At 40.2% G+C, this 25225-nt stretch overlaps 1 protein-coding gene across 2 annotated transcripts in view; it reads right to left on the minus strand.

The window, feature by feature from the left end:
• Positions 1-10133: 10133 nt before the first annotated feature.
• stk32c (serine/threonine kinase 32C) overlaps positions 10134-25225 on the minus strand; it is a 79399-nt gene continuing 64307 nt past the window's right edge. For both annotated transcript variants that reach the window (XM_010739669.3, XM_027277493.1), the window contains 8 exons: positions 24297-24334; positions 22999-23088; positions 22357-22460; positions 22123-22239; positions 19310-19435; positions 18817-18945; positions 15893-15960; positions 10134-13981 (listed from right to left, as the gene is read on the minus strand). In XM_010739669.3, coding sequence (XP_010737971.1) covers positions 13780-13981; positions 15893-15960; positions 18817-18945; positions 19310-19435; positions 22123-22239; positions 22357-22460; positions 22999-23088; positions 24297-24334 — 874 coding nt within the window. In that variant the 3' untranslated portion in view covers positions 10134-13779. The remainder of the gene's footprint in view (positions 13982-15892; positions 15961-18816; positions 18946-19309; positions 19436-22122; positions 22240-22356; positions 22461-22998; positions 23089-24296; positions 24335-25225) is intronic.

The following is a 25225-nucleotide window of genomic DNA, read 5'->3' on the forward strand; positions in this document are numbered from 1 at the left end:
AGTCCAGCAAGCTTTTAGAACACCCTCACACATGGTTAACAACATGTTGTACAGTACAACTTAGTTCATTTCAAGCATACTGAACCCTTTACACTTAGGGTTAGGTATCATTTTATGTGGACTGTGTCAGACTGATGATCTGACATTCACACACACTTTTTTTTCACTCTTCACACAACTATTTCTGTCAGTTGCATGTGAACAACCAAGTGCAACACTATGATGTCTTCCAGGAGAGACTATCTGTGAAAATGTGCTTTTCACTCCGCCTTCACAGGAAGCTGTTATATAAACACTTTATTTTATTTCCACTGAGGTCGAACAACACAACTAGTTATCCCCCAGCATAACCTGGTATGAATGATAGTATGGTAATTTAAGAAACTGCTCAGAGCAAAAAGAAAGTTATATATTCTACCTTTACACGTCAAACATGCCAAGAGAAAATCCAAAAGTAGGATAATAGGAACTTTATGTGACAGGAGAGATATGCATGAAGTGAAGTAAAGTTGGCCAGACAGCTAAAGTTATTATAGCAAAAAAAATGTCCCAAAGTAATGGACCATTAACCTGACTGATGAGGATTAAAGCTTTGTCTACAGAATTATACAAGTGTAGACCATGGGAAGAAAAGTAATTCCAACTTTAAAGATTTATCTTTCATCATACTTTGGATATTAATCATACAATAATGTATGGTGAAACATCCAGAAACGTCAGTAAGCTGACAACATGACAAGCTTCCAAACTTTTGAAGCCGTCATTTCAGTCAAGCAGCTGATTCTGTCTCTGTAAATACAACAAATCTACAGTAGGATTAGGACACAGTCAATGGAAACCAAAGGTCAACTGATGACATGTCTTTAAAGCAGGGGGTGGAGCTTTGCTTCAGACTTTACAACCATGACCACACACCTCACCTAACTAAGATTTAGCTCCTTAAAAAGTGTCAGGAATACAGTGTGCATGCCAGGAGCTATACAGGTACAAAGAGCTGAGCTCACTTGTTGGCAACAACAAGGTTTAGTGAACTCCACTGTATGTTCAGGTGAGGATGACTGTTTGACTGGATCAAAATGGTGAAGACCGGCGTCAAGGATCTCTGTCTTTCATCGCTTATGATGCCATTTGGTCATCATGACTGTCTGGTATTACACTGAACAAAACAGACAGACATATAGATCACACAAAGAGGAGCACTGAGCAGAAATAGCCTGTGATAAGGTGACCCTGCCTCCAGCAGTCTGTCACACACAGATCAGTGTGACGCCGGCGACTGGATGCCATGATCCTCTGACTGAGTCTGCATTCGTGTAGATGCTCTGTGCTTATGTGTCTGCCTGCAGGACTTAAACAGTCACTACAGAGGTCGAGCTCAGGAGATGAACTTTGACATCCATTTACAGTTAATATCATGCTGCTTTAGAATACTCTTTAATGTTTCTATATTTGTTTCTAATGAGAAACAATTAAAATATAAACAAATATAATATATATATATATATATATAACTGTTTTGAGTCCTCTCCATTTTCCATTTATTAGTACATTAGTTCACGACACCCTGTCAGTGTGTTGTCATGAATATTTTAGCACCTACAAATATGGAGCATAGTGCAAAAGAAGCCAGATGCTATTTGACAAACTATCTTAATAAAATAAACTATGAAAAAACATTTTCTTTAAACTTTTGTGATATCTCAACTGTATGACATATGTAATGCTGTGTAAGTCAGAATAATTATGTAACATTAATACCTCCCATTTTATTGCTTTGCATGTATGTTTTGTGTTTCTGTTTTGAATGTTGAGTAAAACTGATGTGTCTTTAGTATTGCTCTGCGTGCATTTACTTTTAAAATGTCAATACTATATTCTTTTGTAGGGTGACTGTAACGTCTTCAGATAAAAAAAATACTAATCATTTTTCTGCCACATTTACACCAATGTTATATTTTATACAAACTGTCCCTGTTGAATAAACTCATGAATGAGAAATTGTTTTTGAATAATTCCTAAAATAAATAAGAGCAAAACAGCAATCTGTGAGAAACCCCCCCAAAATTAAACAACAACAACTAACACAACACCATGTCCTAAAGGGTTGGGACACAGTGTGGAATATAAAAACAGAATGCTTATTATAATGAGTGTGTATTTACAAGAAACAACGTAGTATATCAAATTGAATATCTTTCTTTGTACTCTGTTCATCTGAATATGGGTTGATGATTTGAAATTCATTGCATTCTGTTTCTTGTTTGTGTGTTTAATGTATGTAAGTGAAACTAGTATTCCTTTACATGTGTTGTGTCCCTTCAGTTCTGCTTTTTAAACCCTTTCTCTCTTTGCCCAAGATGACTTTTGCATTTCCACTGACTCTGCTTAAACTAATAGAATAAATCAAACGACCTTGGCATATAACTGTTTATCTTCTTGTGTCCTTGGCCTGTATCTCTGCTTTTCACTGGCAGGCAGAAATATCTCCTGTCTCTCTCTCTCTCTCTCTCTCTGCTTTGATCCCTTCACTCATTTTTCCTCCAGTTTTATATTTTGCTGCTTAACCTGTAGATCTGCTTAACAGGCCAGACAAAAGGGCGAAGTACGAGGCTGAAGACAGCCTGGCTTAATGAAGATATCCATGTTTGCTACGCAATGGTCTTGGCTGTGTTTGCATGCATGCGTGTGTGTGTGTGTGTGTGTGTGTGTGTGTGGGTTGGTGTGTGAGTCACGCAGACAGAGGGAGAGAAGTCAGTTCAGTGAGAATAACAGGAACCAATCAATGCGATCATAAAGGGCATTTCTCTGCTGCTGAATTGATTTTGATTTCTCTGACTTGCTGCTGAACGGAAACACTGACTGATTTTCCCAGAAAGAGCTCGGCCTTTTTATTTTTTTCATTGACTTCATAAAGAAGAGAACAACTTAAATAATGAAACAAAAACAAATAAAAAGGTTGTCTGCTTCAATCTTACCTTGAGTGTAGCTAAAAATAAGTCGTCTCTGATGCATCACAGCATTAATTAAATCACAGTAAGTCAGTGTTGTCCTGAAATAGGCTCTCAGTAGACATTGAAATCTTATTTCTGGAAAGAGGTCAGTCCCCTTATGTCACACTCTCTTCATAAACTATGTAAAAAAATGCTTTTTAATATAGAAATACCAGTGACCACAAATGTAACACAGAACTTACACCTCATAACAGTGAACCACATCAAAAGTAAAAGCAGTCTTCAGAAGCCAGGCAGTCTGTGGCTGAGCTCAGATCTGAGTCCCCTCCCCAGTAAAACCCTCCCGCCCCTTCCCAGATACTGAGCTTTTTGTTCTGCATCTAATGTTTTCATTAGGAAACTGGGCGCAACCAAGTCATCGAGGGAAGGATTAGAAAGCAAGAGAGCGGGAAGGAGAGAAGAAGAGCTGTGGAGGAGAAGAAACCTTTTTATTTTCAGATTCAGAATTAAAGGAGATTTGGGGTCTCTCTTTCTTTCTTTCACCCTCTTTTTCTCTCTTTTCCCTCACACACTCTTCGTCACCAGCTGCTCGCCAGGTTTCACCATGACCCGCCCCTTCGCCTCCTCAGTTGGACTCATCTTCCTCCTGATTGGCTACACAGCAGCAGGTAAGGGATGTAGCTGGGTGTGGTTGAGAGGGGTGGGTGGTCGAACGGGGTCACAGGTCAGACAGGAAGGGCCAGAGGACTCACAGCTGGGAGTCCAGCTGAGCGGATCAGTGTTTGTTGGGTTGATTTACTAGAGCAGATGATTTATGGACCAGTTTAGATACAAGTTCTGATCCAGTCATGTCCATTTCATATTTTATGTCTCTGTTGCATGATGCAGTGCATTTAATATACTTCACAGATGTGTGCAAGTATGTGTCAGTGATAAACACACATGAAGGTGAAGTGACATCATGGGTGCACATACACATGCATGTGATTCTGTGTGTGTTCAGGGACTGCCAGCACATCTGTTACTAATTTCACTGCAGCTCCAGCTACACTTAATCTAATATACTGTCACAAAGTTTCAAACAATCACTCTTTCCTTCATCCGTTATTTTCATCTGCCAGCTTCTTACCAGTGTGTTTAGCTCTGTTCACCAGTGTGACTAAAATCCAATGGAAATTCACAAAAAATGTGGGCCAATCCTCCGGAGCCAAATCTGTGAGTGACGGCCTCAAGTGTGAATTACACTGACTTCATACTGCAAGAATGGCCAACTGCAGGAAGCACACAGCAAAAAGAACATTCACCCCATGCAACAAGCACACACACTCGCACACACAGTCACAACTGAGCACCCAGGATTATATTTATCTTGAAGGTTGAACTTTACTTTAAGTTTAAAGTAAAAAAAACCCTGAAATATCAGCTCACCTGTGAGCATTACATGCAACTGAACTATGACTTGAAGAGTTAAAGGTGACATTTAGCGGGTCACTCTATCAATCTACTTCAAGCGGTCTTTGCATCAGAAAAGTTTGTAAATCACCTCAGTAGTGCAACTCCCCGTTGATTGCAGAGGCTGCTATGCTGCTGAGCCTAGTTCTGTCGCCTGCTAACAGTAGGAAACCCTGTAAATCACAGAGAGTTAAAGCCGAGCAGCTGGAGGACATCAAAGACAAAACCAGCAAATATATTCTGTATAACTTATGATCACCAAAATCACTGAATAAAGTTATAATAAAGTTGTGCTTCTTACAGTAATCAGTGAGCTGCATGTAGCAACCTTCAGAATCACTCATACGCTGTAAAACAGGAATCACTCTGCTCTGGCCGTGTCACAAGCGGGAAAGTGATTCATTGGATGCAGATTTTGTGTGCGTACAGGATGAGTCATCAACAACTTTTCATGTTTATTTATCAGGAAATGAAAAAACCTAAATGATCATGAAGAACACCTCAAAAATGACTTTCTTGAAGTATTTTCAGGTTGTCTTGATGGGGACCTTGAGGTGTAAATGCTGACACCATAGGATGTGAAAATGTAAATGGTGACACATGATCAGTGGTAAAAATGCTTTGAGCTGACTGTGACATTGTTTTCCTATGGAGAGTAGTGACGCCCAACTCTGGAAAGCACTACCCTCGGCAGTGAGCACTGCTTAGAATTGCCACCAAGCCCTGTGATGTGTTGCTGCACACTGGACTTGAATCATATGCAGTTTTTCACCTCATATCAAGCAGGCTGTTAGCACACACATCTTAGTACGTTCTTCTGCGGTGAATGTAAACCACAGTAATGTGTTCATGGGCGTCTGTCAGGCCAAGCTCGGTTTGTATGAACACTGTGGTTGTGAACTAACACTCTGACCTGCACTGACTTCTCAATTTTGCACTCGACTGAACTCCCTCTCTCCCGCAGAGAGCCGTGTCAGTGCACAAACCCACAGACACACACATACGTCATACACAGTCCTGCGCACACACACACACGGTCATTCACCTTTGTCCTCGGGTGGAGTCGGTGAATTAGATCACGTATGTGTGTTTGCTTTTCCTGTGGTGTGTTTCCTTGGAGTGAGAAGGGGGGTTACTGTGTGATTTCACAACCTCCTGGAACAGTCCTGACAGGGGAAAAATGTCTTCATGTGAGCCGGACAAAAGCAAACGCCAACACAAACAAGAATGCCTTCACGCTGTTTGGAAACAGACCGGTGATAATATCACATCCCAGCCAGCCAGATTTGCATCTGCCACATTAATCACATCTGTAGTTTATTGCATACAGCGCAGACACGTCTTCCTTTTCATAACAGCATTCATCAGCATGCAGCTCTCAGCTGAAAGTTTTCCCCCCTCCTGTAGAGCAGGCAGGGGATTTTTTTTTTTTTTTTTTTGCTGAAAGCAGCAGAATTCTGCGTTACAGATGGAGATTGTGGTTGGTTTGAAATGCAACAAAACCAACAACAAAAAACACCTTCTTAATGACTTCTACCTCCAGATGCTTCTAAGAAATCCTTATGTCTTTAACAGACTGCTGATAATTCATCTGCCGCTGTCAAACCAAAGCAGGTGAGGTTTGCCAAGCCTTCATGCCCCCGAGTTTGTCCAACAGAACCTCCATCATGGGAGATACACCAGGCAGGGCTGACATCTGCTTTAATCGCTTAGTGAGAAAATCTAATGAACTTGTTGTACCTGCAATCCGTCAGCCGCTCTTCCTTGGCCTGTTTCCTGCATGTACTAAACTTGGCACCCCTCCGGTCGGCGTAATGGAGCTTGTAAAATGTTTCCATGGGATACCTCTGTGAAATTAAAGCAGCCTGATGCTAAGGCACGGACGTACATGGGAGGACAATGTGCAGAATAAGATTTGAGAATCATTTCTTGGTGACTCTGCTGCCACTGCATTTATTGCTTAAGGAAGAAAGGATTTTAAGGGTTAGCTGTAGACGGACTTGTTAGGATGGATACTGTTTGCAGCGTGAGATCCACAGAAAAACTATTCAGTTTCTACCTGTATGTCAGAAAAATATATATATTTTTAAAAGTAACAAACAAATGTAACAAACTAATAAATCTCATCTTTTTTTTCATGCCATGGTGAAACTGCTGGTAAAAAGCTTAGAAGACAGAAACTTGAACAAAGAAACAGTCTGTGTTTATTTGACAGTAGACTGAATGTCTGGTGTTTTTGTTCTAAAGTTAATATTTCCAAAAGCGTGCACATGTAAGGACATTCCAGTAAGGATAGTGAACCCTGGAGACACCATAGAGAAGACAAAATAAATAATATGAAGGTTGGAGATGACCCTGACATGATTTTTCTCATAGTGCTCAAGTGTTCAACATGATTAGCTGATAAACAAGAAAACCAAAGACAGTTTGGATTTGTAGAGTTTTTAACGTTGGAAAAGAGGTCAAGGTATTTTGGCTCACTGGAAGTTACTAACTCATTACCTACAAGATGAGACCTAAAGTAGGTCAAGGAATGAGCCTAATTATATTTTTGCAGAGAGAAAAGGTGAAAACACATCCTTGTTTGGTCACTGGCAAGCAGCCACAGTATAAGAGGAATGATATTGACAAAATCCACTCTGCAGAGGGAACCCAAGTATCATTAATGCTCTGTAACAACACACACTCTGAATGTTTCATCTAAATAACAGCGACAGCATGGCTGCCAGCATTCAGTAAATGAATGAGAAGTTCACTGCTTTATAACGTATTAATGCCATCAATGGGAGCCTGGCCCGCAGCCACTAAGAAGGTGCTAGGAAAATGGAAGCAGACTCCTGTGAGAGAATGCAGACTTCCTCTCAAATATGCTGGCTTCAAAGAGAAACAGATAATTGGAAACATGACTGTGAGGGTAAAACAGCAGGAACAATGTGGCCCTCCCCATCCTGCTGAAGTGAATTCACACCAAGAGCATTATGGTTTCCTCAGAGTGTCGCACAGATCATCGTTTTAGACTGAGAGTAAGGCCGAGCATCCTCCTGATATTAGGAGTAACGTGTTACTTGACTGAAGAAAATAACACACATGAAATTATCAATACCTTCACTGAAGAAGTTATGTCTTCGATGCTACAACTGCTGGCCCGGATTTATTGAAACTTGGTAAAGGGTGTGGGCCAAGGAAGAACTCATTACACAAATTATTTTTCACAGAGGCTGTGCTTACAGATTTGCATATCACAGGACTTATTGGCTTTGGGCTTGATGGAGGTCTGAACTCACTGTGTACTCTTTTTTTTCTCATTAAATTTTTATTAATTTTTGATTTTTACAACCACTGTGTACTCTTTTAATTTACAATGGAAACAAGCAAAATGATCCAAGAAACACATTTTCCTCATGTTAGATTTGAAAGTCTTAACACTACATTAATCTGACGAACGAAACGCAGAAATAGATGTTTTCACCTGTCTCACTTTTACTTTGTATTTTAGCACCAAAGACTCGACCCCAGCTTAGCTTTAAAGGGGAAGGCAGGTGAAAGGTGTCCAAAGGTAATAAAATGAGCTGTACTGACAGCGCAAACGTTTGTGCGCTTCAGTTCATTTGCACAAAAACAACCGGTGGCAACTCAGCCTCTGACTGAACCCTTTCCCTGTAGTCTGTCTTCTTTTTCCTCGCTTCTCCGTGCATTTATGCAGCACATTATTACATCCAATCTCTCTACTAAAATGCCTCCTCCTGTCAGGTTGCATTGGGTGAAATCATATTCACCTCACATTCTGTCTCAACGCTAATTAGCACATTGTTTCTCATCTCCTGGCCTTGAAAAGTGACTTCTTGGCGTCTTCGCTAGTAATTTTTACACTTCAGTTTCATGCAAATTAACAGATGAGACACAACGTGTACATTTGAAAGCTTATAAAGTGCTGCAAGGTGGATTTTGTCACTTTTAGGCAAGTGTTTCCCACTCAAACTATACATGCTAGGCCAAACTCACCAGCTGCTCTGTACTGATATGAGCGGTATCGATCTTCTTATGTAACGCTCAGCAAGACTGTAAATACATCAGATTACCCACAATGTCAGTGTGAGTTCATACCTCATATTGCTTCCTTAGGGGGAAACCTGGTCTGTGACATCAATAAATGTTTGATGATTAATACCTTTTATTCTTTTTAAACAGTTTTTATCAGGTGGTTTACTGTTCTGAGCTTATATCACTCCAATCGGCATCTTTTCTTTTTTTGCAGGGCCTGACTCTGACCTGCGGCCTCGAGCGGTGCGTTCAACTGTCTGTCAAGAGCATGTGAACCTTCACACCCGCCTGGATATAGTAGAGAAGGTGCTGTTTTTTCCCCCAAACCAAGCTCACTTTCAGAGTGAGCCCTGATTGGTTTGAAACCACCAGGATTTTGGGCTGTTTTTATCCCTGGTGTTGTCAACTTCATTATTAAATGTCAGCTTTCTCTTCGTCTTAGCCTGCCAAAAACATCCTCAGCATTCCTTTTCAGGGATAGGATGTCGACAAAGCCGTGGCTTGGTGCCACACTCATCCACAGACACTTACTGTGCAAAAAAAACAAAAACAATGATTGCTAAACTTTTTTCCAAAACGCTGATACTCCAAGTCTGCACATTCATCTCATCTGACAAAGCCCACACTAACCCTGACCTTACTTTATTTGCAGTTTTGGGCGACTGTATTATTCATACAAATAAGTGATTGCATAATTCATGGGTGATGATTCTATTATTCATATTACAACTTATTAATGTATTATTCATATATCAACCACACAACTATGTCTCCTGTTTCCTGCAGAAAGTGGAGGACACAGTTGAGAATTTGGAGACCGAGCTGGCTGCTCTTCTGGATGCAATTGAAGACCCAAAGTGGCGCCCCCTGTTGGACAATACAGGACAGAAAACTGTGGATATCCTGAAGGACCCAGAGCAGAGGGGCCAGTCTTAAACTAACCGGACATCCATGGAGGAGGGACATGGAGGATGGAGGCTCTTGAACTTTGAAGGATTAAATCTGCTTCCATGACTTCAATGCAAATCTTTTTGTAAACTGTGTGTATGCATAAACTGTATTTGTATATCAAAATGAAATTTTTTATCTTAAAAAGAGGAACAAGGCTGAAGCTGGTCTGCATTATTTACTCTTAGTAATCCTGTGACAGCCTTATCTTGTTTCCACTCATAGATTCAGCCCTAGATTCTTCCCCTTTTACTGGCACAGCTCACGTTTACAATGTTATTCAAAAAGATGAATTCACTTTGCATGTCGCTGCTCACTAAATTCACCCCCCTGCTCTTCATCGCCCTCTACTGTCTGCAGGCAAACTGTGTTTTAAATGCTGTAATGAGTGAAATGACGGACACAGAGACAGCAAAATTACTGGAAGGAGATTTATTTCTTTATCAAAGCAGTTAAAGCAGCATTTTTTTTAAACACACGGAGCAGTTTCAGTTGGTACAGTAACAAGGCTTTTCACTGACTCCCTGTAAAAATCCTGCAGCACAAGAACATTATGCAAAATAGGATCACAAGGAGGAAAAGAGTGGCGTAAATCACATTTTCTTCTTCTTCTTCTTTATTGGTTTCCTCAACAGGGCACTGAGTTTCAAAGTGTATCAACAGAGTTAAGACATCTACAGAATGGTACACCTTGAGAGCATCCATCAGAAAAATGGTTGAATAGAAGACATGCTGTTGCTGGTCAAACACTAGCACAATGCCTTTTTTTTTTTTTTTTTTGGAAACACCTAACGGCATCCAGAACATTAACACAGAAAGAAACATGTCAGGAAGATTTGCAATGCCAAAACTGTAGATTAGTGTTGTAACTTTGAGAAAGGCTACACTTAAATTAACTGTCCAAATCAGTCATTACCCATTTACATATGATTAACATCTACTTCAGGCCTTTGTTGATTCAGATTCAGTGTAGACTGGTTTAATGAGTCTTAAAAATAACTGAGCTTTCTTTTCCGCGAATGGAGACATTCTGTGTTTTAATAATGCAGCAAACTCAGTGTTGGGGTGAAGTAAAAACCTGCCCCACTTCCAAATATTCTTCCTTTGCTGCACAGACAATAATGCAACACTTAAACCCACAACAGAGCATCACACACAAGTGCTGACCTCATTCCACTCATCCAGCAAGGGTACGAGCCTGTATACTTGACCAAAGCATTAAGACAATCTACGGGATGCCAAAAGGTACTGCATATCATCTAATAATATCATGCCGTCCATATAACACTGGAATTATACGATTTTGTACAGTTTAAAGTTCACAAAACTCACTGTCCAGAAACATTTACGCAGGCCAGTTATACTCTGATTTGGACTGTGTCTATAATCAGGTGTGCACTGAGGTATGCTATTACCAAAAAGCTTGTACATGCACAAATCAGCCAGTAAGGCTCAAGCTCCAGGCTTTGGCAAAAACAAGCTTATACTGTAAAGGTACATGCAAAAAAAAGCACAGGGCTTGAGACTTAAATTCATCATATATTTTGGCGGACTTGGAAGATGCCACTTTATATCCCTTTAAAGAAGCTTCTTAATCTAATTATAATGTATAGTGTTTAAAGGTATAGTTAAACTTTTTGTGTTTGGATAAATACACTCATTTGCTTTTCTTTCTGAGAGTGAGATGAGAAGATTGACACCGCTCTCGAGTCTGTGTGTTAGGTATGAAGCTGCAGGCGGGAGGTGATTAGCCTAGCTTAGCATGAAGAGTAGATGCAGATGCAAACAGCTGGGAGACGCCCGAGGGACCACTACAGAGGCAGCTGAGCTAGTGTTGTTGCTGGCAATCTTTGCACGTTACATAATACTCAATGAAACGGTCTTGTTACTCCGCAACATTCCATCATCACACCTGCACCGCTAATGTACTGAACGCAAAGAGAGCAAACTGTGCACCATCGAACAAGCCTACTGCTAAACTGTTAATTATTATTATAATGCTATAATGTATATCATCATTAAAACTTGCAACATGTGGTTAGATTATGTTGTGTAGTTTGTGGACATCTTACTTAAATACCATGTGGCAGCTCTGCCTTTTTTCATGGTCAGATCATCTGGCCAGTCTTTCACAACCTCGCATTTAAGACAGAGTGAAAAATCTGTGATACAAAACAGAAATCATAACTTACTAAAAGCATTTTTAACTGTTTTAAATGTAGCCCACGCCACTGATGTCTGTGACCGCCTCCATTTTTCATGCCACCAGCACTTTGCAGTCCCTCGAGAGTCTCCTGCACCAGTTAGCCTGCCCAGTATCCACCCACCCCACCTCTGAAGCTCACTAATGAGCACATTTTTAAAAATCTGTACACAAATATACACTGTACACTATAATTTGTGGTTTTTAGAGCAAATTACCCCATGACACTTTGTCTTTATCCATCCATCCAGGACCTTTGTGCAGCATTCACAGAAATTCACTGTGACTGGCTGTTGTTCACCAAATAGAGCATGTAGTTTCCACTGAAATATTTTAGAAGATTTCTGATCGTGTATGATAAAACCTGTTAATTAGTGAGCTTAAGGTGGTCCTGCTAAGAAGAGTTCAGACAGAACTTTCTGTGCTTCCAGCCTTTATATTTAGCTAATCGCCACTTGGCTCCAGCTCCGTGCTTGACTCACTGACGTGAAGGTGGTATCAATCCTCTCAGCGAATAGGCGCATTTCCAAAAAATGTCTAACTATTACTTTAAGATTCCCCCCCTTACCTGAAATAGATACTTTATACATAATCACAACATGATCGTATAAGTAATAGTATTTTCACTTGCAGAAGGAACATTGACTTTATGTTATACTGGGAAAAAGAGACATACATTCACACACTCAAAGTTCCTTAGAAATGGTTATGCAAATGGTAGAAAAGCTTTGGCATATTTTGCCTACAAGTTGTGCCTGCACACTTGGAAAGAAGAGCAGAACGAAGCAGTATGAAGCTTCACACAGCTCTTCCTTTAGTTTATATGTCGCAGTCCCACATAAAACTGTGGTGAGTTTAATTACCTACAGTGAATGCTATTTACATGGGTTTAATTTTATTAGGCCTTAGGGTTTTTAAGGTGGACCTTTGCTACATGTTCCCAGGTGTTCAGACTGAGATGAATGGTGCCACCTTAAATGTACCACTATCACTATGACAGTAATAGACTAGCTCATCTATACGATTTGAAGTACCAACAGGGCACAGCTACACATTTAAGTACAGTAAGCCCAAAAACAAGCTCTACAGAGAGATGATCTTTACACTTACCAAGCACTTAAAGAGATGATGGTGGTGTCTAGTGAAGTAAACAGAGCTTTCTAATAGATTCTTAAAAGATGTGATTGTTGGTGATTGGTTTTTACTCCCCGCAGCAAAATACTCTTTGAGTCAGAGTGTGGTGCGGGGCTAAAATTACTAAATCTTGGTAATCATTACAGACACAGTGACAAGCGAAACCTTTCATTCTGATTGCTGTACTGATTTCCCGTAAAATGACAGTACCTTATCATCCTACAAAAGCTTGGAAAAAGAAGAGTTGGCTAACATTTCAAACAAGCATTTTGACCTATAATGCATCCATGGCTACAATGTGATTAACAAATACTGATTATCATCAACAGGCACCACTTTTAAAACAGGTTTACAACATGAGAACAGCCACACATTTCTTGGCCGACTGCGAGCAGCCATGAACACTCGCGGCGAATGTGTCGCGGAGAGGTGTTGTAAACAGGAGGAGGAAGGGGCTCCGGGTGGAGATGAAAAAAACAATTGTTCTGAATTAGGGCACGTGTAACATGAAAGAGGCTGGAGGGGGTGGTGAACTGAAGTGACACAGGCAAATATATAAACAGAGTGCCTGCGTGTGTTGAATTATTCAGGTGTCCCCATCAGATTTCGAACAGGAAGGCTGAGAAGGCGTCTCCGCCAAAACGCCAACCCTCCAAAAACTGTGGACTGCTATTGCTCGGGATGTCATCATGCTCGTGGAGCTTTCTGCTTGTGAACGACACCTCCTAGTAAGTGATACCTTATTTGTCATGCTATACTGTAACATTGCATAGAAGTTAGAGCTTACTCTAGGGCAGACAGTAGGCGGGGACTCTCTGGAACTCTTCCATGCCTTACCGAAAGGATGCTACAGAAAAAAGAAAGAAAGAAAGAAAGAAAGAAAGGAGGATGAAATGGTGGGAGCCATTTTGGGTCCTGCTGTGCGTCATGTTGAACCCAGTGTGCGTTTCCTCCGCTCCTGGCTACAACAGAGGAGAGAGGTGTGAACGTATCTATTGGCATGGCAGCAGCCAGAGAGACCTGCGATCGTCACTGTGAGGCGATGTGGCGCTAGCAGCTGCCGGGGGAGGAGCAGACCGAACCGCACATGCTCAGTTTGGAGGAGGATTCGGGCTCTGGCTCGGCATCTGGATCCGGTTCTGGCTCTGGAGCGTCGTCATCGGTGCCCCCGGCTTCGGCCTCTCCATCCCCATCTCCACTGGCATCATCGCCCCCGGCCTCGGACTGACCCTCCTCCTGACGCCTTTTCAACCTGTGAGATGACAGATGGAGAAGCACATGTAATCACCCAACGTGCATGAGAAGTATCATATGTAAATCTCTTAATCTAAAATCTAAAAAAAACCCTACACAAACCGTCCTATTTTTCTGAGCAATTTTCTTATCCCTGTGACCTCATTCGGTCCTCAGAAAAGTCGCAAATTGATGCACACATGCTGGTAATCCAAAGGAATGAGAGGCCTTGAGTCTGTTATAAAGCACTCGTTTCCGCTGTGCATAATTCTAGATATTATGCCCTCCATTATAAATAGAAGAAGATTGCCATTAATTAGAGCAATAGGATATAATAAGACATTTGCCAAACAGAAGGATTTCACTGACGCTGCCGTGGCAGGACCTGGTCAATAATAAATGAGGCAATAATTTAGAGCAGCACTGAACCAATATCCCTCCCCTGCCTTAACGAGAGGACACATTTTAAAAGATATATGGAGCTCATAATCTTTATTTAAGATGCAGCAATGTGTGTATTTTACTGACATATATTATAGATGCGGAATATTTAGACACAGCAGGTTGGGCTCTTAAAAAACATTTGATCTATGATCTAAATATACAAGTCATTTCATTAGAGGCTTCTCTGTCACTCAGGTTTGGAATAACATGCAGATCTCAGTAACTTTATCAAGATCCACTGCATGATCTATGATTTTGTTTTATAGAGCCATAAACGAGTGTTTGCTGTGTCTCTTCACACACTGCAGCGAGTTCTTAATGTTTTTTTATCTGCTGATGGTTTTCCCTCTGTGATTTTCCACAGCAGCAGTGATGCTTCAGGGCATGTTCGCTGTTAGTTCCACAGTCATCTATTCTTTTTTTTTTTTTTAGTCGCAGTCATGGTTTTAAATGTAGGTGATGGTGATGGAGACTTAACTACGGTAAAAGTTTTATTTGTGAAGCTTTGGAGTGTGTCCCATCACAGCTATGAGAACACTGCGGTGTCCAAAGTAATGGCTGAGAATGTCTGATGGGACGAGGAACATGAGCAGTCAGACAAACCTATTTGGAAGAGAACACAATGGTAACATGATTACACACAATGATCGATTTTCTGGTTCAACTCTGACCTACTCCACTTTTCATAGTTCGCTCTCATACACTGTGCCCCAAATCCATACTAGACACTCAATTACTTGATTTTATTTTAGTGTGTGTGTGTGTTGATGTACACTTCTTGTCCACAATGTAATAAACAAAGGAAATAGAGGAGCTTCTTACAGCTCAACTGTGGATGGTGGTGAAACATTTTGTGCCTTTGCACATAGTACATTATTGCCTATTGGTATTAAACAGTAATATGTGTTGAATTCTTGTATACTTCAAAGATTCATATGTAGTATTTACTTTATACAATTTGTATGCAGTATGAAACTGGGACACAGCAATAGTTTTCCTGTGCACTGAAGCACACTCTTGGTTTTACCTCTTAATACAGTGGAAACAAATCTTCAAACAAACAAGCCGTTGCCACATTGTGAGCTCTCCGCAGTGTTATCATCATCGATAGCCACAGTTACAAGAATAAAACAGGAGAGTTCTCCTTTAATGACAAACTGTCACGATATAGAAAATGGGAGCAAAGAAGAATAAATTTTAATACTAATGCAAAGAGACAATTAATATTACTGTATTGCCCTGTCATCCGTCTGGAATGACCTTGTTTTTGTTCCGATGCACCCATAAATCTCAAACAGAGCTGCATTTCTTCAGTTAAATATAAACATTAGATCTAATTCTGGTGATATATTTGCATTAGGTGAAGCAGGATGATAACTGTGTGTGTGTGTGTGTGTGTGTGTTGGTGCATCACTGTTGAATGAAGAAACAGAAAACTGTTTTTAGCTCGTGTTATAAATGGTCTGCTGCTCTCGTGTTTTCTTACTTCTCACGGTTGAAGATCATGAACTCTTGCTGCACCACTTCAAGGCACTCCTGTAGGTAGTCATTCTCCTGCAGGCGGTCAACACACAAAACATCACGTTACGTCATTGTCGTCTTCCACGCGGACATTAGCCTCGTTACCATCATCGAGAACTTCACGTCAGCTTCGATCAGTCGACTGCGTGACCCCTGACGCGTAAATGTCGTTTCCCTCTTTCCATCCTTGGTTGCTCTTTTTAAAACAAGTCATGAATTGTTTGTGAGCCCTCCTCAAATTGGATGTTTGGCCCAAGACAAAAATAGAAGCTCATATTTCCGAAAGCACTTGAGGCCATGACAACAGCAGTGAAGGCTTCATAATTTAATAATCTTGGTAATAACGCAGTATGAGCACACACAAGCAGCCATACACACGTACGTACTACACACACACACACACACTCACAGTCTCATAACCCTGCTATTGTTGGAGGTACACACTTCTTGCACTCGCTGATCAGTGCTGATAACACGTGACACACACACAGGCAGGACTAGGCCTGATGTTAATAACACTGATGTCATGATGACTGCCTGATGGGAACGGGCTGTTTCTCATAAATACAGAGAGGAGATCTCCTGTCTGTGGTAAATAATGTCTCAATCAAACATAACGAGCCAGAAGAGACAAAGAGAGTACAGTACTGTACCATCCTGGTTCGAGCACACACAGAGATCATCAGGACAGGCCGTTATCATGTATTAATTATCTCATTCATTTCTACAAAAGAAATAGTAATTTCATTTTTAATGTGAAGACTCTTTTGTTTTAGAGCTTTGGTATACCCTACTGTAATATTATTCTCTCCGCAGTCTTTTCTCAGGATGGAGTCTGTTTTAAAACACGGAGGACGTTCTGTTAGCGCTGAAATTAACCTTTATTTTTAGCAATTAGCAATTATTCCCTTAGACTATAAAATGCCAGATGCTAAAACTAGCAAACATTCTGTGCTTGATAGGAATAGTTTGAGATTTCTGACTTGCTGAGAGTTAGATGAGAACATGGATACCACTCTCACATCTTCATGGTGAATATGTAGTGAATATGGAGTTGGTTAGCTTAGCTTAGCATAAAGACTGAACAGGTTGAAACAGGAAGCCCTGTCCAAAACTAACAAAAACCTCCTACCTGAACCTCTAAAGCTCCCGTGTGGTATCTTGCTTTAGACTCCAGGACCTCCCTGACCTAAACCTGTTCAAGATATGTCCAGTGGCCAGTGTGTCAGATTTTGGGGTGTAACATAATAATCATATATCAAGTATATCTTCATTAGTGTATAATCACCTGAAATTAATAACTGTTGTGTTTTCGTTACCTTCGAATGAAACTTTATATCTACAGAAGGAGCAGGTCCCCTACTGTGGAGTCAGCCATGTTTCTACAGTAGCCCAGAATGGACAAACCAAACACTGGCCCTCGTTAGAGGCTTTTTTTTTTTGGCCACAGTAGTTACTCTGACATGCTTGAAATGGAGGATATTCAGTCGGTTGCAATCTGCAACTTCACCACTAGGTGTCATTAAATGGTAAACACTGGACCTTTAAAATGACCCTGTAAAAGGATGAATTGTTGTTTAGCTTTCGGTAGAGCTTCAACAAACGTCTCTATGCTAACCTAACAGACTGCTGGCTCCAGCGTACAGATATGAGAATCATATCAATGTTCTCATCAACTCCAGACAGGGAAGTATTTCCCAAAATGTCAAACTATTCCTTCAATTTCAAACCCTTTTGCTCTGGTGTAATAACTTTTACTGGTATAATATCCTGCTGTAATCTTATTTCCTCCTGTTCAGTATAGAGTCTATTTTAAAATATATGACAGTCTGACAGCGAAGGAGAGATTACTGCCTGTTTGGGAATGCATACGATCTGAAAAGATACAGCTAATCAGCATACATACAGGATGCCTGCAGCTAGCACACTTGTACAGTAAGTCTCTCTTTATGTTCACTAGAACAATGTTATTCATTTTGTCTACTGAGCTGAGAACAGAGATAATTCACAGCAGAAAAAAATAGATGCTGGGATTTGCCTCGCCTCCGATCTAAAAATATGCAGTTTTGACGGGAACTGACAGAGCAGGAGACCAAGGTAAACCTGAGCTGCATTGTTATCCAGGACTGGCCCTGCCTCTTAAAGAGTGCAGTATGTGTGAGGAATACTCCTATGCGGCAGGTTATAATTTTCTCAGACACATATGTGTGTGTTGGTGTCTTCTTTATAATCATTTGCTTTTAGCAGCTACAGACTGCAAATAACACTAATCTGATCTGTGCAAAGATGCAAAGATCACATTAACGGGGGAACTGCAAATCATGATGGAAAATAACCCTTTTAAATGTGAAACAAGCTAAAAATAACCCTTCAAAAGGGAACAAAGGCCTTTTAACACACGCATTGACATCTTCAATTCCACCTTCATCCTCACAGCTCCTAAATCCTCCTCCTCAACACAACAGTGCTGTTAACACTCGAGTTATGCAGCATCCTCAGTGGTCTATCTCTCCTGTTTAAAGATAAAATATGAAAGATGGTGCAGATTGTTATCTAATGAGAAATGTGACCCTCTCTCTATAAATATTCTTGAACCGACACATATACATGTGCACACATTGCTCCTGTAGTAGTGTTTTTTATCTGTTCTTTGTTTTAATATTTCTCAGGTCTGACGTAAAATATTTCCATCTTGGTAAAGATGGGAAGAAAAACAGCAGGCTCAACAATGTAAACATGTACTTTGTCTTCCTGTTTAAAATAAATTCTGATATGTATTTTAAAAAATCATATATCTAAAGACAGAGACATCACAGGTAGGATAACTCCAGTGTGGCCAGCAGCTCTCTGGTTGATTTATCAGCCTGTGCAGATGAAGATGTCACTCACAGACTGTGAATCCTTGCTGTTGTCTCGAGACCGGTTCTTGGCCAGCCTCTTCTTCTTCTTGTGAAGGGGGCGCGACTCCAGGATCATCTCCTCCAGCTCAAAGGTGGGGTCGCAGTGGAGGCGACCTTTCTGTAGAAGGGAGATGAACACGAGATAATTAGAAACACAAACACTCACGCACAGGATCATAAATCAGCCGCTATGCACAGAGCCACAGAGTGCCCACTGAACTAAATGCACTGAGTAACGCACATGAATGCACTCACATGCACACAGTAATGTCCATACATACACACTCTTATAATAAATAGTGCGAAGAAGCTGCATTCAGTTTCCTTTGCATTATTTAGTTGCTACACATGCTTATTATGATCAGCAAACATAAAGGAGTGCCTGGGTGTGCTTTTAAGTGTTTAATGTGTGTGTGTGTGTGAGTGTGTGTGTGTGTGTGTGTGTGTGTGTGTGTGTTAATATCTGATTGCTTCACACTAACATTAGGAACAAATCCGGCCTCCATCTTCTTCTCGTACACAGCGTCCCAGTTGACGTCAGCGAGGTAGGGAGATGTCTGCATGTCAGACAGGCCGGAGAAGCGATGCTCTGGGTTCACTGTCAGTAGCTGGAAGGAAGGGACACACACATGCACACACTCAGCAATGTCACCTACATCATGTCACCTTCCGAGCTGCAATATCACCTTCACAACTTCCCTCCTCACTCACAACCAGGCTCTTTTCTCAAGGAGGTGAAATAAACTCAGTAAGTGGTGGGAGAAAAACAGAAGATTTGATGGTTTCGTCCCTTTTTTTGTGCAGCTTGAAAGAGCAGTTAACAAAAACCATGTGCAGCCGGTGTGTGTGTGTGGCTGGGCTGAGTGAAGCGAGCATAACAAGGAGCCAAAAATATTCTGTTCAACTTGTAATCGTTCCTGGCTTCCCTGAAACTGTCTTACCATAAAAAACTTCCACATTTAATATTTGAACCTTTCAACTGTAAGCACTGTATAAGCACCCTTCTCACTTAGTAGACAGCTTACTATTTATGCCAGTCTGTAAACTTAGATTATTACTCAGCAACTTTACTGTCATTGCTCAGCAAGTAAAAAGCTACTTTTAGCATTGTTAGCTCGCTTCTGTTGGGGAGGCTGACCACAGAGAAACACAACCTGCCTATGTGCCTAATTAGCTGGCTAGTTAGCTGGCACGTTTATAAAAAAATGACATTAGGTAAAATGTCATTATGAAATTTAAAAAAATGCTTTTGGGAAACAAAATGTGCATAATCGAATAAAGATATTGAAAAATATGGTTAATATGAAATCACAATGACAGAAAACGTGTCATAATAATGAGCTATTTTTTAAATTATTTCACAAATTATTAGTTCATTTATTTATCTTTTATTTAACACAATTTAGTAATGTGATTGATGATGTTACTGATTGTACATTAAAAATCCATGAAATTATTTTGCCACCAAACTTGGAGGAATACCAGATAAATTCCTTACTAACCAACAGAGGGCACTGTTAATCAAACCAGCCACTCATCAGGTTTGAATCAAAATTGTTGCACTGATCGAGACAGATGAACACCGCACAGAAGTGCATTTACTTCTTCCAGAAAGGAAATCAAACCAAACCTTAATGAAATAGCATCTGTTTCACTATTGCCCTCACGGTGAACACTGGACATCATAATGGGATGTGGCTTGTGTTGTCATGTTAACCCTCTTTCAGTGCTTTATTTTCTTCCTCTGGTCACAGGTTGATTCAGTTTTTTTCCTGCAGGGGCGGTTAGATCTGTCTCAGTGGAGTCCAGACATGGTAATCGATCAGCAGCAGAGCGGAAGAGACCAACGCTTGGTCCAGAACACTCAGTCACTCAGACGCACAACACATGCACGCACTCATGCTCACACTTACGCTCTGCCAAAAAATATCAACTCATGGTTTTCTCACTTGAGAATCCTGTCTTAAAATGACTACCGAAATACTGCCAGAGGAAATGAGATCATTTGTTTCCAGCACAGTTTAACAGATGACAACATGTAACATGACACAAAGCAAAGAAGGTAGATTATTATTATATAGAAGATACTGTATATACATTATATATAGAAAATGAATGAGCAGATTTATGTCCATTTGATGCAAATTATCAGATCAAACCAGTAGATTTTGAACATTTTGAGTCAGAATATGAAGTTAAATGACTTGTTATGATAAATCTTGTATCAGCAACCATACACTGGATGAAACAGACAAACACACTGTATCTTCTCTCACCCACTTGCTGTGTTTCTGTGCTTCCATCCCTCAGATTCCCATCTGTCGTTTTTCTTCTCCTTTGCCCTGAGGGTCTCAGCTCATCCTCCCTCCCTCCAGCTCCAGTCCCCCTACAGTACCTGCATCCTCTCTTCCTGTGGCTTTTTACTTCAGCATGTACCCCCATATCACCTCTATGTGCCTGCTCTCCTTCCCACCTGCTCCTCTTTCCAGGGAAGACAATATGTGTCCACGTAGAAGGGTCAGGGTTTAATTTACTTTGATTTAGCTTGAACAAAAATGTAAATTAGCCTACTAACTGCTGTTTATGATTTTGCAAAATATAATTATTTTCATTTTTTTGATGCCTGGATTAATTGATTTGTATATAAAATGTTTTAAAAACTAAAAAAAAAAAGGTTGCAGTTGTTCTGTCAATCAGCTTTACTATTAATATACAACTAATCGTTTTAGCTCTGAAAAGGAAATTCACAATCTGCACCATCATAAAAAATATCAGACGGGCAAGTTAAATGTTCAGGGGCAATCCAGCCAAATCTAAGCAGTTCACCTGACTCTAACCCTAACAGACATCGACATTTATTGGCATTGGCCTGTAAAGCAACATCAGAATCACTAACCTCTTCCAGTGGTTACACATTTCTAGGTTTTAAGGGTCCAGTGTGTAAGATTGGGGGATTCTATTTTCAGGGCAGACATGGAATATAATATTCATAACTATGTTTTCATGCATGTATAATCACCTAAAAATAAGAAGAATTTTCGGTTTTGTTAGTTAAAAATTATCTTTTTATATCTACAGTGGGAGCAAGTCCTTGGACGGCTGCCATGTTGAAACACCATGTTTCTACAGTTGCCCAGAACAGACAAACTAAATACTGCCTTTCAAGCATTGTTTCTCCTTTACACTCAGTACGGAAGGGTGATGGAAGGAGATTGCAATGCAGTGATAACTGCAACTAAATCCTACACACTGGACCTTTAAATTCTAACTATTTATCCAGCCGTGTCCAGCTTACCTTCCTCAAAAGGGAAACCAGGTCCTTGGGCCAGGCTGGGCTGTATTGAACACTGACTGTACTGAAGAGCTGAATTAGGGACTCCACTGAGTTACTGGCATGGATGTCATAGGGCCTCTGGTATGGATGGATGACAAAAAGAGGAAAAACAAAAAGATGATGAGCAGATAAATGGAGGCAAGTTGAGTTTTGCAACCTAACTAGATAAAAATGCTAATTCCCATGATGCCTTACCCATCCACGCAGCACTTCGAAGGCTGTCACCCCTAGTGACCACCAGTCTACTTCAAAGGCGTAGCCCGTTCCTCCACTTACAAAAGACTGGAAGATCTCTGGGGCTGAAACACAAACAGAGAAAAAGCTTTTCAAACCACTGCCTGTACGTGAGGAAGGAGAGGAAGTGTTCTTTTGCAAAATGTCAACACAGCTCTCAACTCAACTCTGCTAAATCACAAGACAAGACAAGACATTTTTGCCTCAGTTTTTCACAAATAACCACAAGACCATTATAATTCACACGAGTGCCTATCAAAGTATCTAATTTGAACACAGTGTATCTACTATAAGCCTGTCACATGCACACAATTAACAAGTCACATCTTACTGAGAGTGTTCTCTGCCTAAAAATGTCAGAACAGTTTGTGCAAATGAACTATGGTGTCTCTTCCACAAAGAACATTGAGAGATCATTCTTTCTTATCAGACTATTCATTTGAAATTAGCATAACGTAATTCTACTATTACGCTAAGAATACAACAACCTTCTCACAACCTCCCTTTTGTCCCGTAAGGATACATATTTGCACAAAGCAATCAGACCCGATGACACCGGACATGCTTGACAAGATGAGTGTAATGCGGCTGCGGGTAAGTTACCCATGTAGGGCTTGGTTCCAGCTAAGGCTGTGGCTCTCTCTCCATCTTTTATTATCGTTGCTATGTTGAAGTCCGTCAGGTGAGCGTGACCTGAGAAGAAGCAAGAACTCCATTTAAAAATAAAAATTTAGTCTGGTCTAACTTTGGCATTTTTAAATAAATGTCAAATCACATGGGAAGAAAACATGTCTGTATTTTTATTTCAGTAAACTTAATGTTTCCTTTTGCTTTTGTTTGTCAGGCACTCATCCCTGACTCCTCTGACCCTGTTACCAGTGTGACTCATTAGCAGCTTGCAGGGTCATTTTTGTGTCCTGCTTGTCACTGCTGTCTGTGCACTTAAAAAAGCTTTTGGCTATAATGCAAATTCCACTTTTTTTTTTATCACACAGTAACATGAAAAACACAGAAACATAACTATACATATACAAATAATGGACATATTTATGTATAACCTTTATATCTTTATCATCTGTTTTGCAAGAAAACCTGATTACAGCAGAGAAATACAGCGAAAATAAGACACACACAAGCACATACAAACAACAAAAGACATCCCCAAAGAGTTGAGAGTTAAAAATTCATCAAATGGATGAGATGTTAAAAAGGTCCTTTTTTAATTCGCTCAGTTTATATGGAGCACAAACTGGAAGGCAGTCTTTCCAAGCTGAGTATTTACTGGTGGAATAGTTCTCAGATCTGCTCCGATGAACAGTAGTTTTAAAGAGAGTAGTTTTAGAGAGAGAAAAGATGTAATATTCTGAGGCAGCTTTAGTAGGAGACATTCATAAACTAAGATGACACTATGATGGCGATTCTTAAATGAAATCTTAAACTCCATCAAATTGTGGAATGTGTATGGATAGCATGAGATAATAATCCTGAAAATAAAACACACATCCTATCAGAATTTTGTAAAAGTTGAAGGTTCTCCAGAGACATCTAAAAAAAGGTGAAAAGAAGACTGTATACTTGACATGGCTTGAGGTAGAGTCATGCGCATAAGAATGTATCATCTGCATAAAAACTGATATTATAAGTCTGTGATGGAGTAATAATATTGCTGAAATATTAATGATGGGCTGAGCACAGAACCTTGTGGTACCTCTTGGTTATAAAAAGGGAGGGTTGATGTGAGAGTGTCTGTACTGTTCAGATCTCTTGTGTGTAGCAGACAAGTATGCATGAAACCAGTTCTGAGAAAGATATTTGAAAGTTTATTTTTGCTTCCTACAATAAATGCTTTGTATTATTACATGTCCTCTGCACACACTCATACGAATAGTTTACTCCCTTACCTTGCTCATCCAACAGGATATTGTCTGGCTTGACATCTCTAAAGGAGACAATAAAAGACACACACATGAACAAAGATTTGGATTTCAGTCATATCATTGTAAAACACGTAGGTACAACAAGATGACATAATCGAGGGAGTGTCAGTCAAATCTGAAATTGATGAAGAAAATGTGGCATTTCTGTTTGCTTCTGTTGCTTCAAAGATGCGTCATGTATGAATGTTTTATTCCCTAAGTCTGTTTTCACTGCACTGTAGCCTTTTGTTTTTCAATCAATATTTCCACAGCCAAGTTTAAAAAAACCTTTTTGTGATATTTGGACTTGGTGGAGTTTGTTTGCTTATCAAAGATTGTTTTTCTGTTTTTTCTTTTTCATTAATAAAGGTTTATAGGAGAGTGACAGGTGAAGAGGAAGAGAGAAAACAGGGAGAGAGAAAGGCCTGACATGCCAGAAAGGTGTCCGGCTAAAATCAAATCGGTAAAGGTTGCGACCATGTCAGAGAAATATGCAGAAAATATGTGTATGAAAACACACTTAATTGAATGAACAATGAATTAATTAACACTTATTCAATTGATGCTGTTAGTTAAGATGTTTCAGATTCAGGGCATTTGCTTTTACAGAAGTTGTTGCTCACAAGAACATACTGTAACAGCACCTCAAGATGTTTAGTATATGATCAGGTGGGAAAGACTGGGATTAGATGCATACAGTATGTGTGGATGTGAAAATCTGTAGGAGGTGGTTGTAGGCTGATGCATGTGTGAATTACATGTTGGTGAAACATGTTAAGTGTGTGTGTGTGTTTGCAATAAGAAAACGTGAGGCAGAAAATTCCCATTCCCTTCAAGCTTTTGCCAGAGCGCCTGAGAACACGACCATCACCGATCCCCCTGGAGGCTCTCGCAGGTTTGTCTGCACATGCTTA

This window comes from Larimichthys crocea, chromosome III (genome assembly GCF_000972845.2).
Source record: "Larimichthys crocea isolate SSNF chromosome III, L_crocea_2.0, whole genome shotgun sequence".
Classification (NCBI taxonomy): Eukaryota; Metazoa; Chordata; class Actinopteri; family Sciaenidae; genus Larimichthys; species Larimichthys crocea.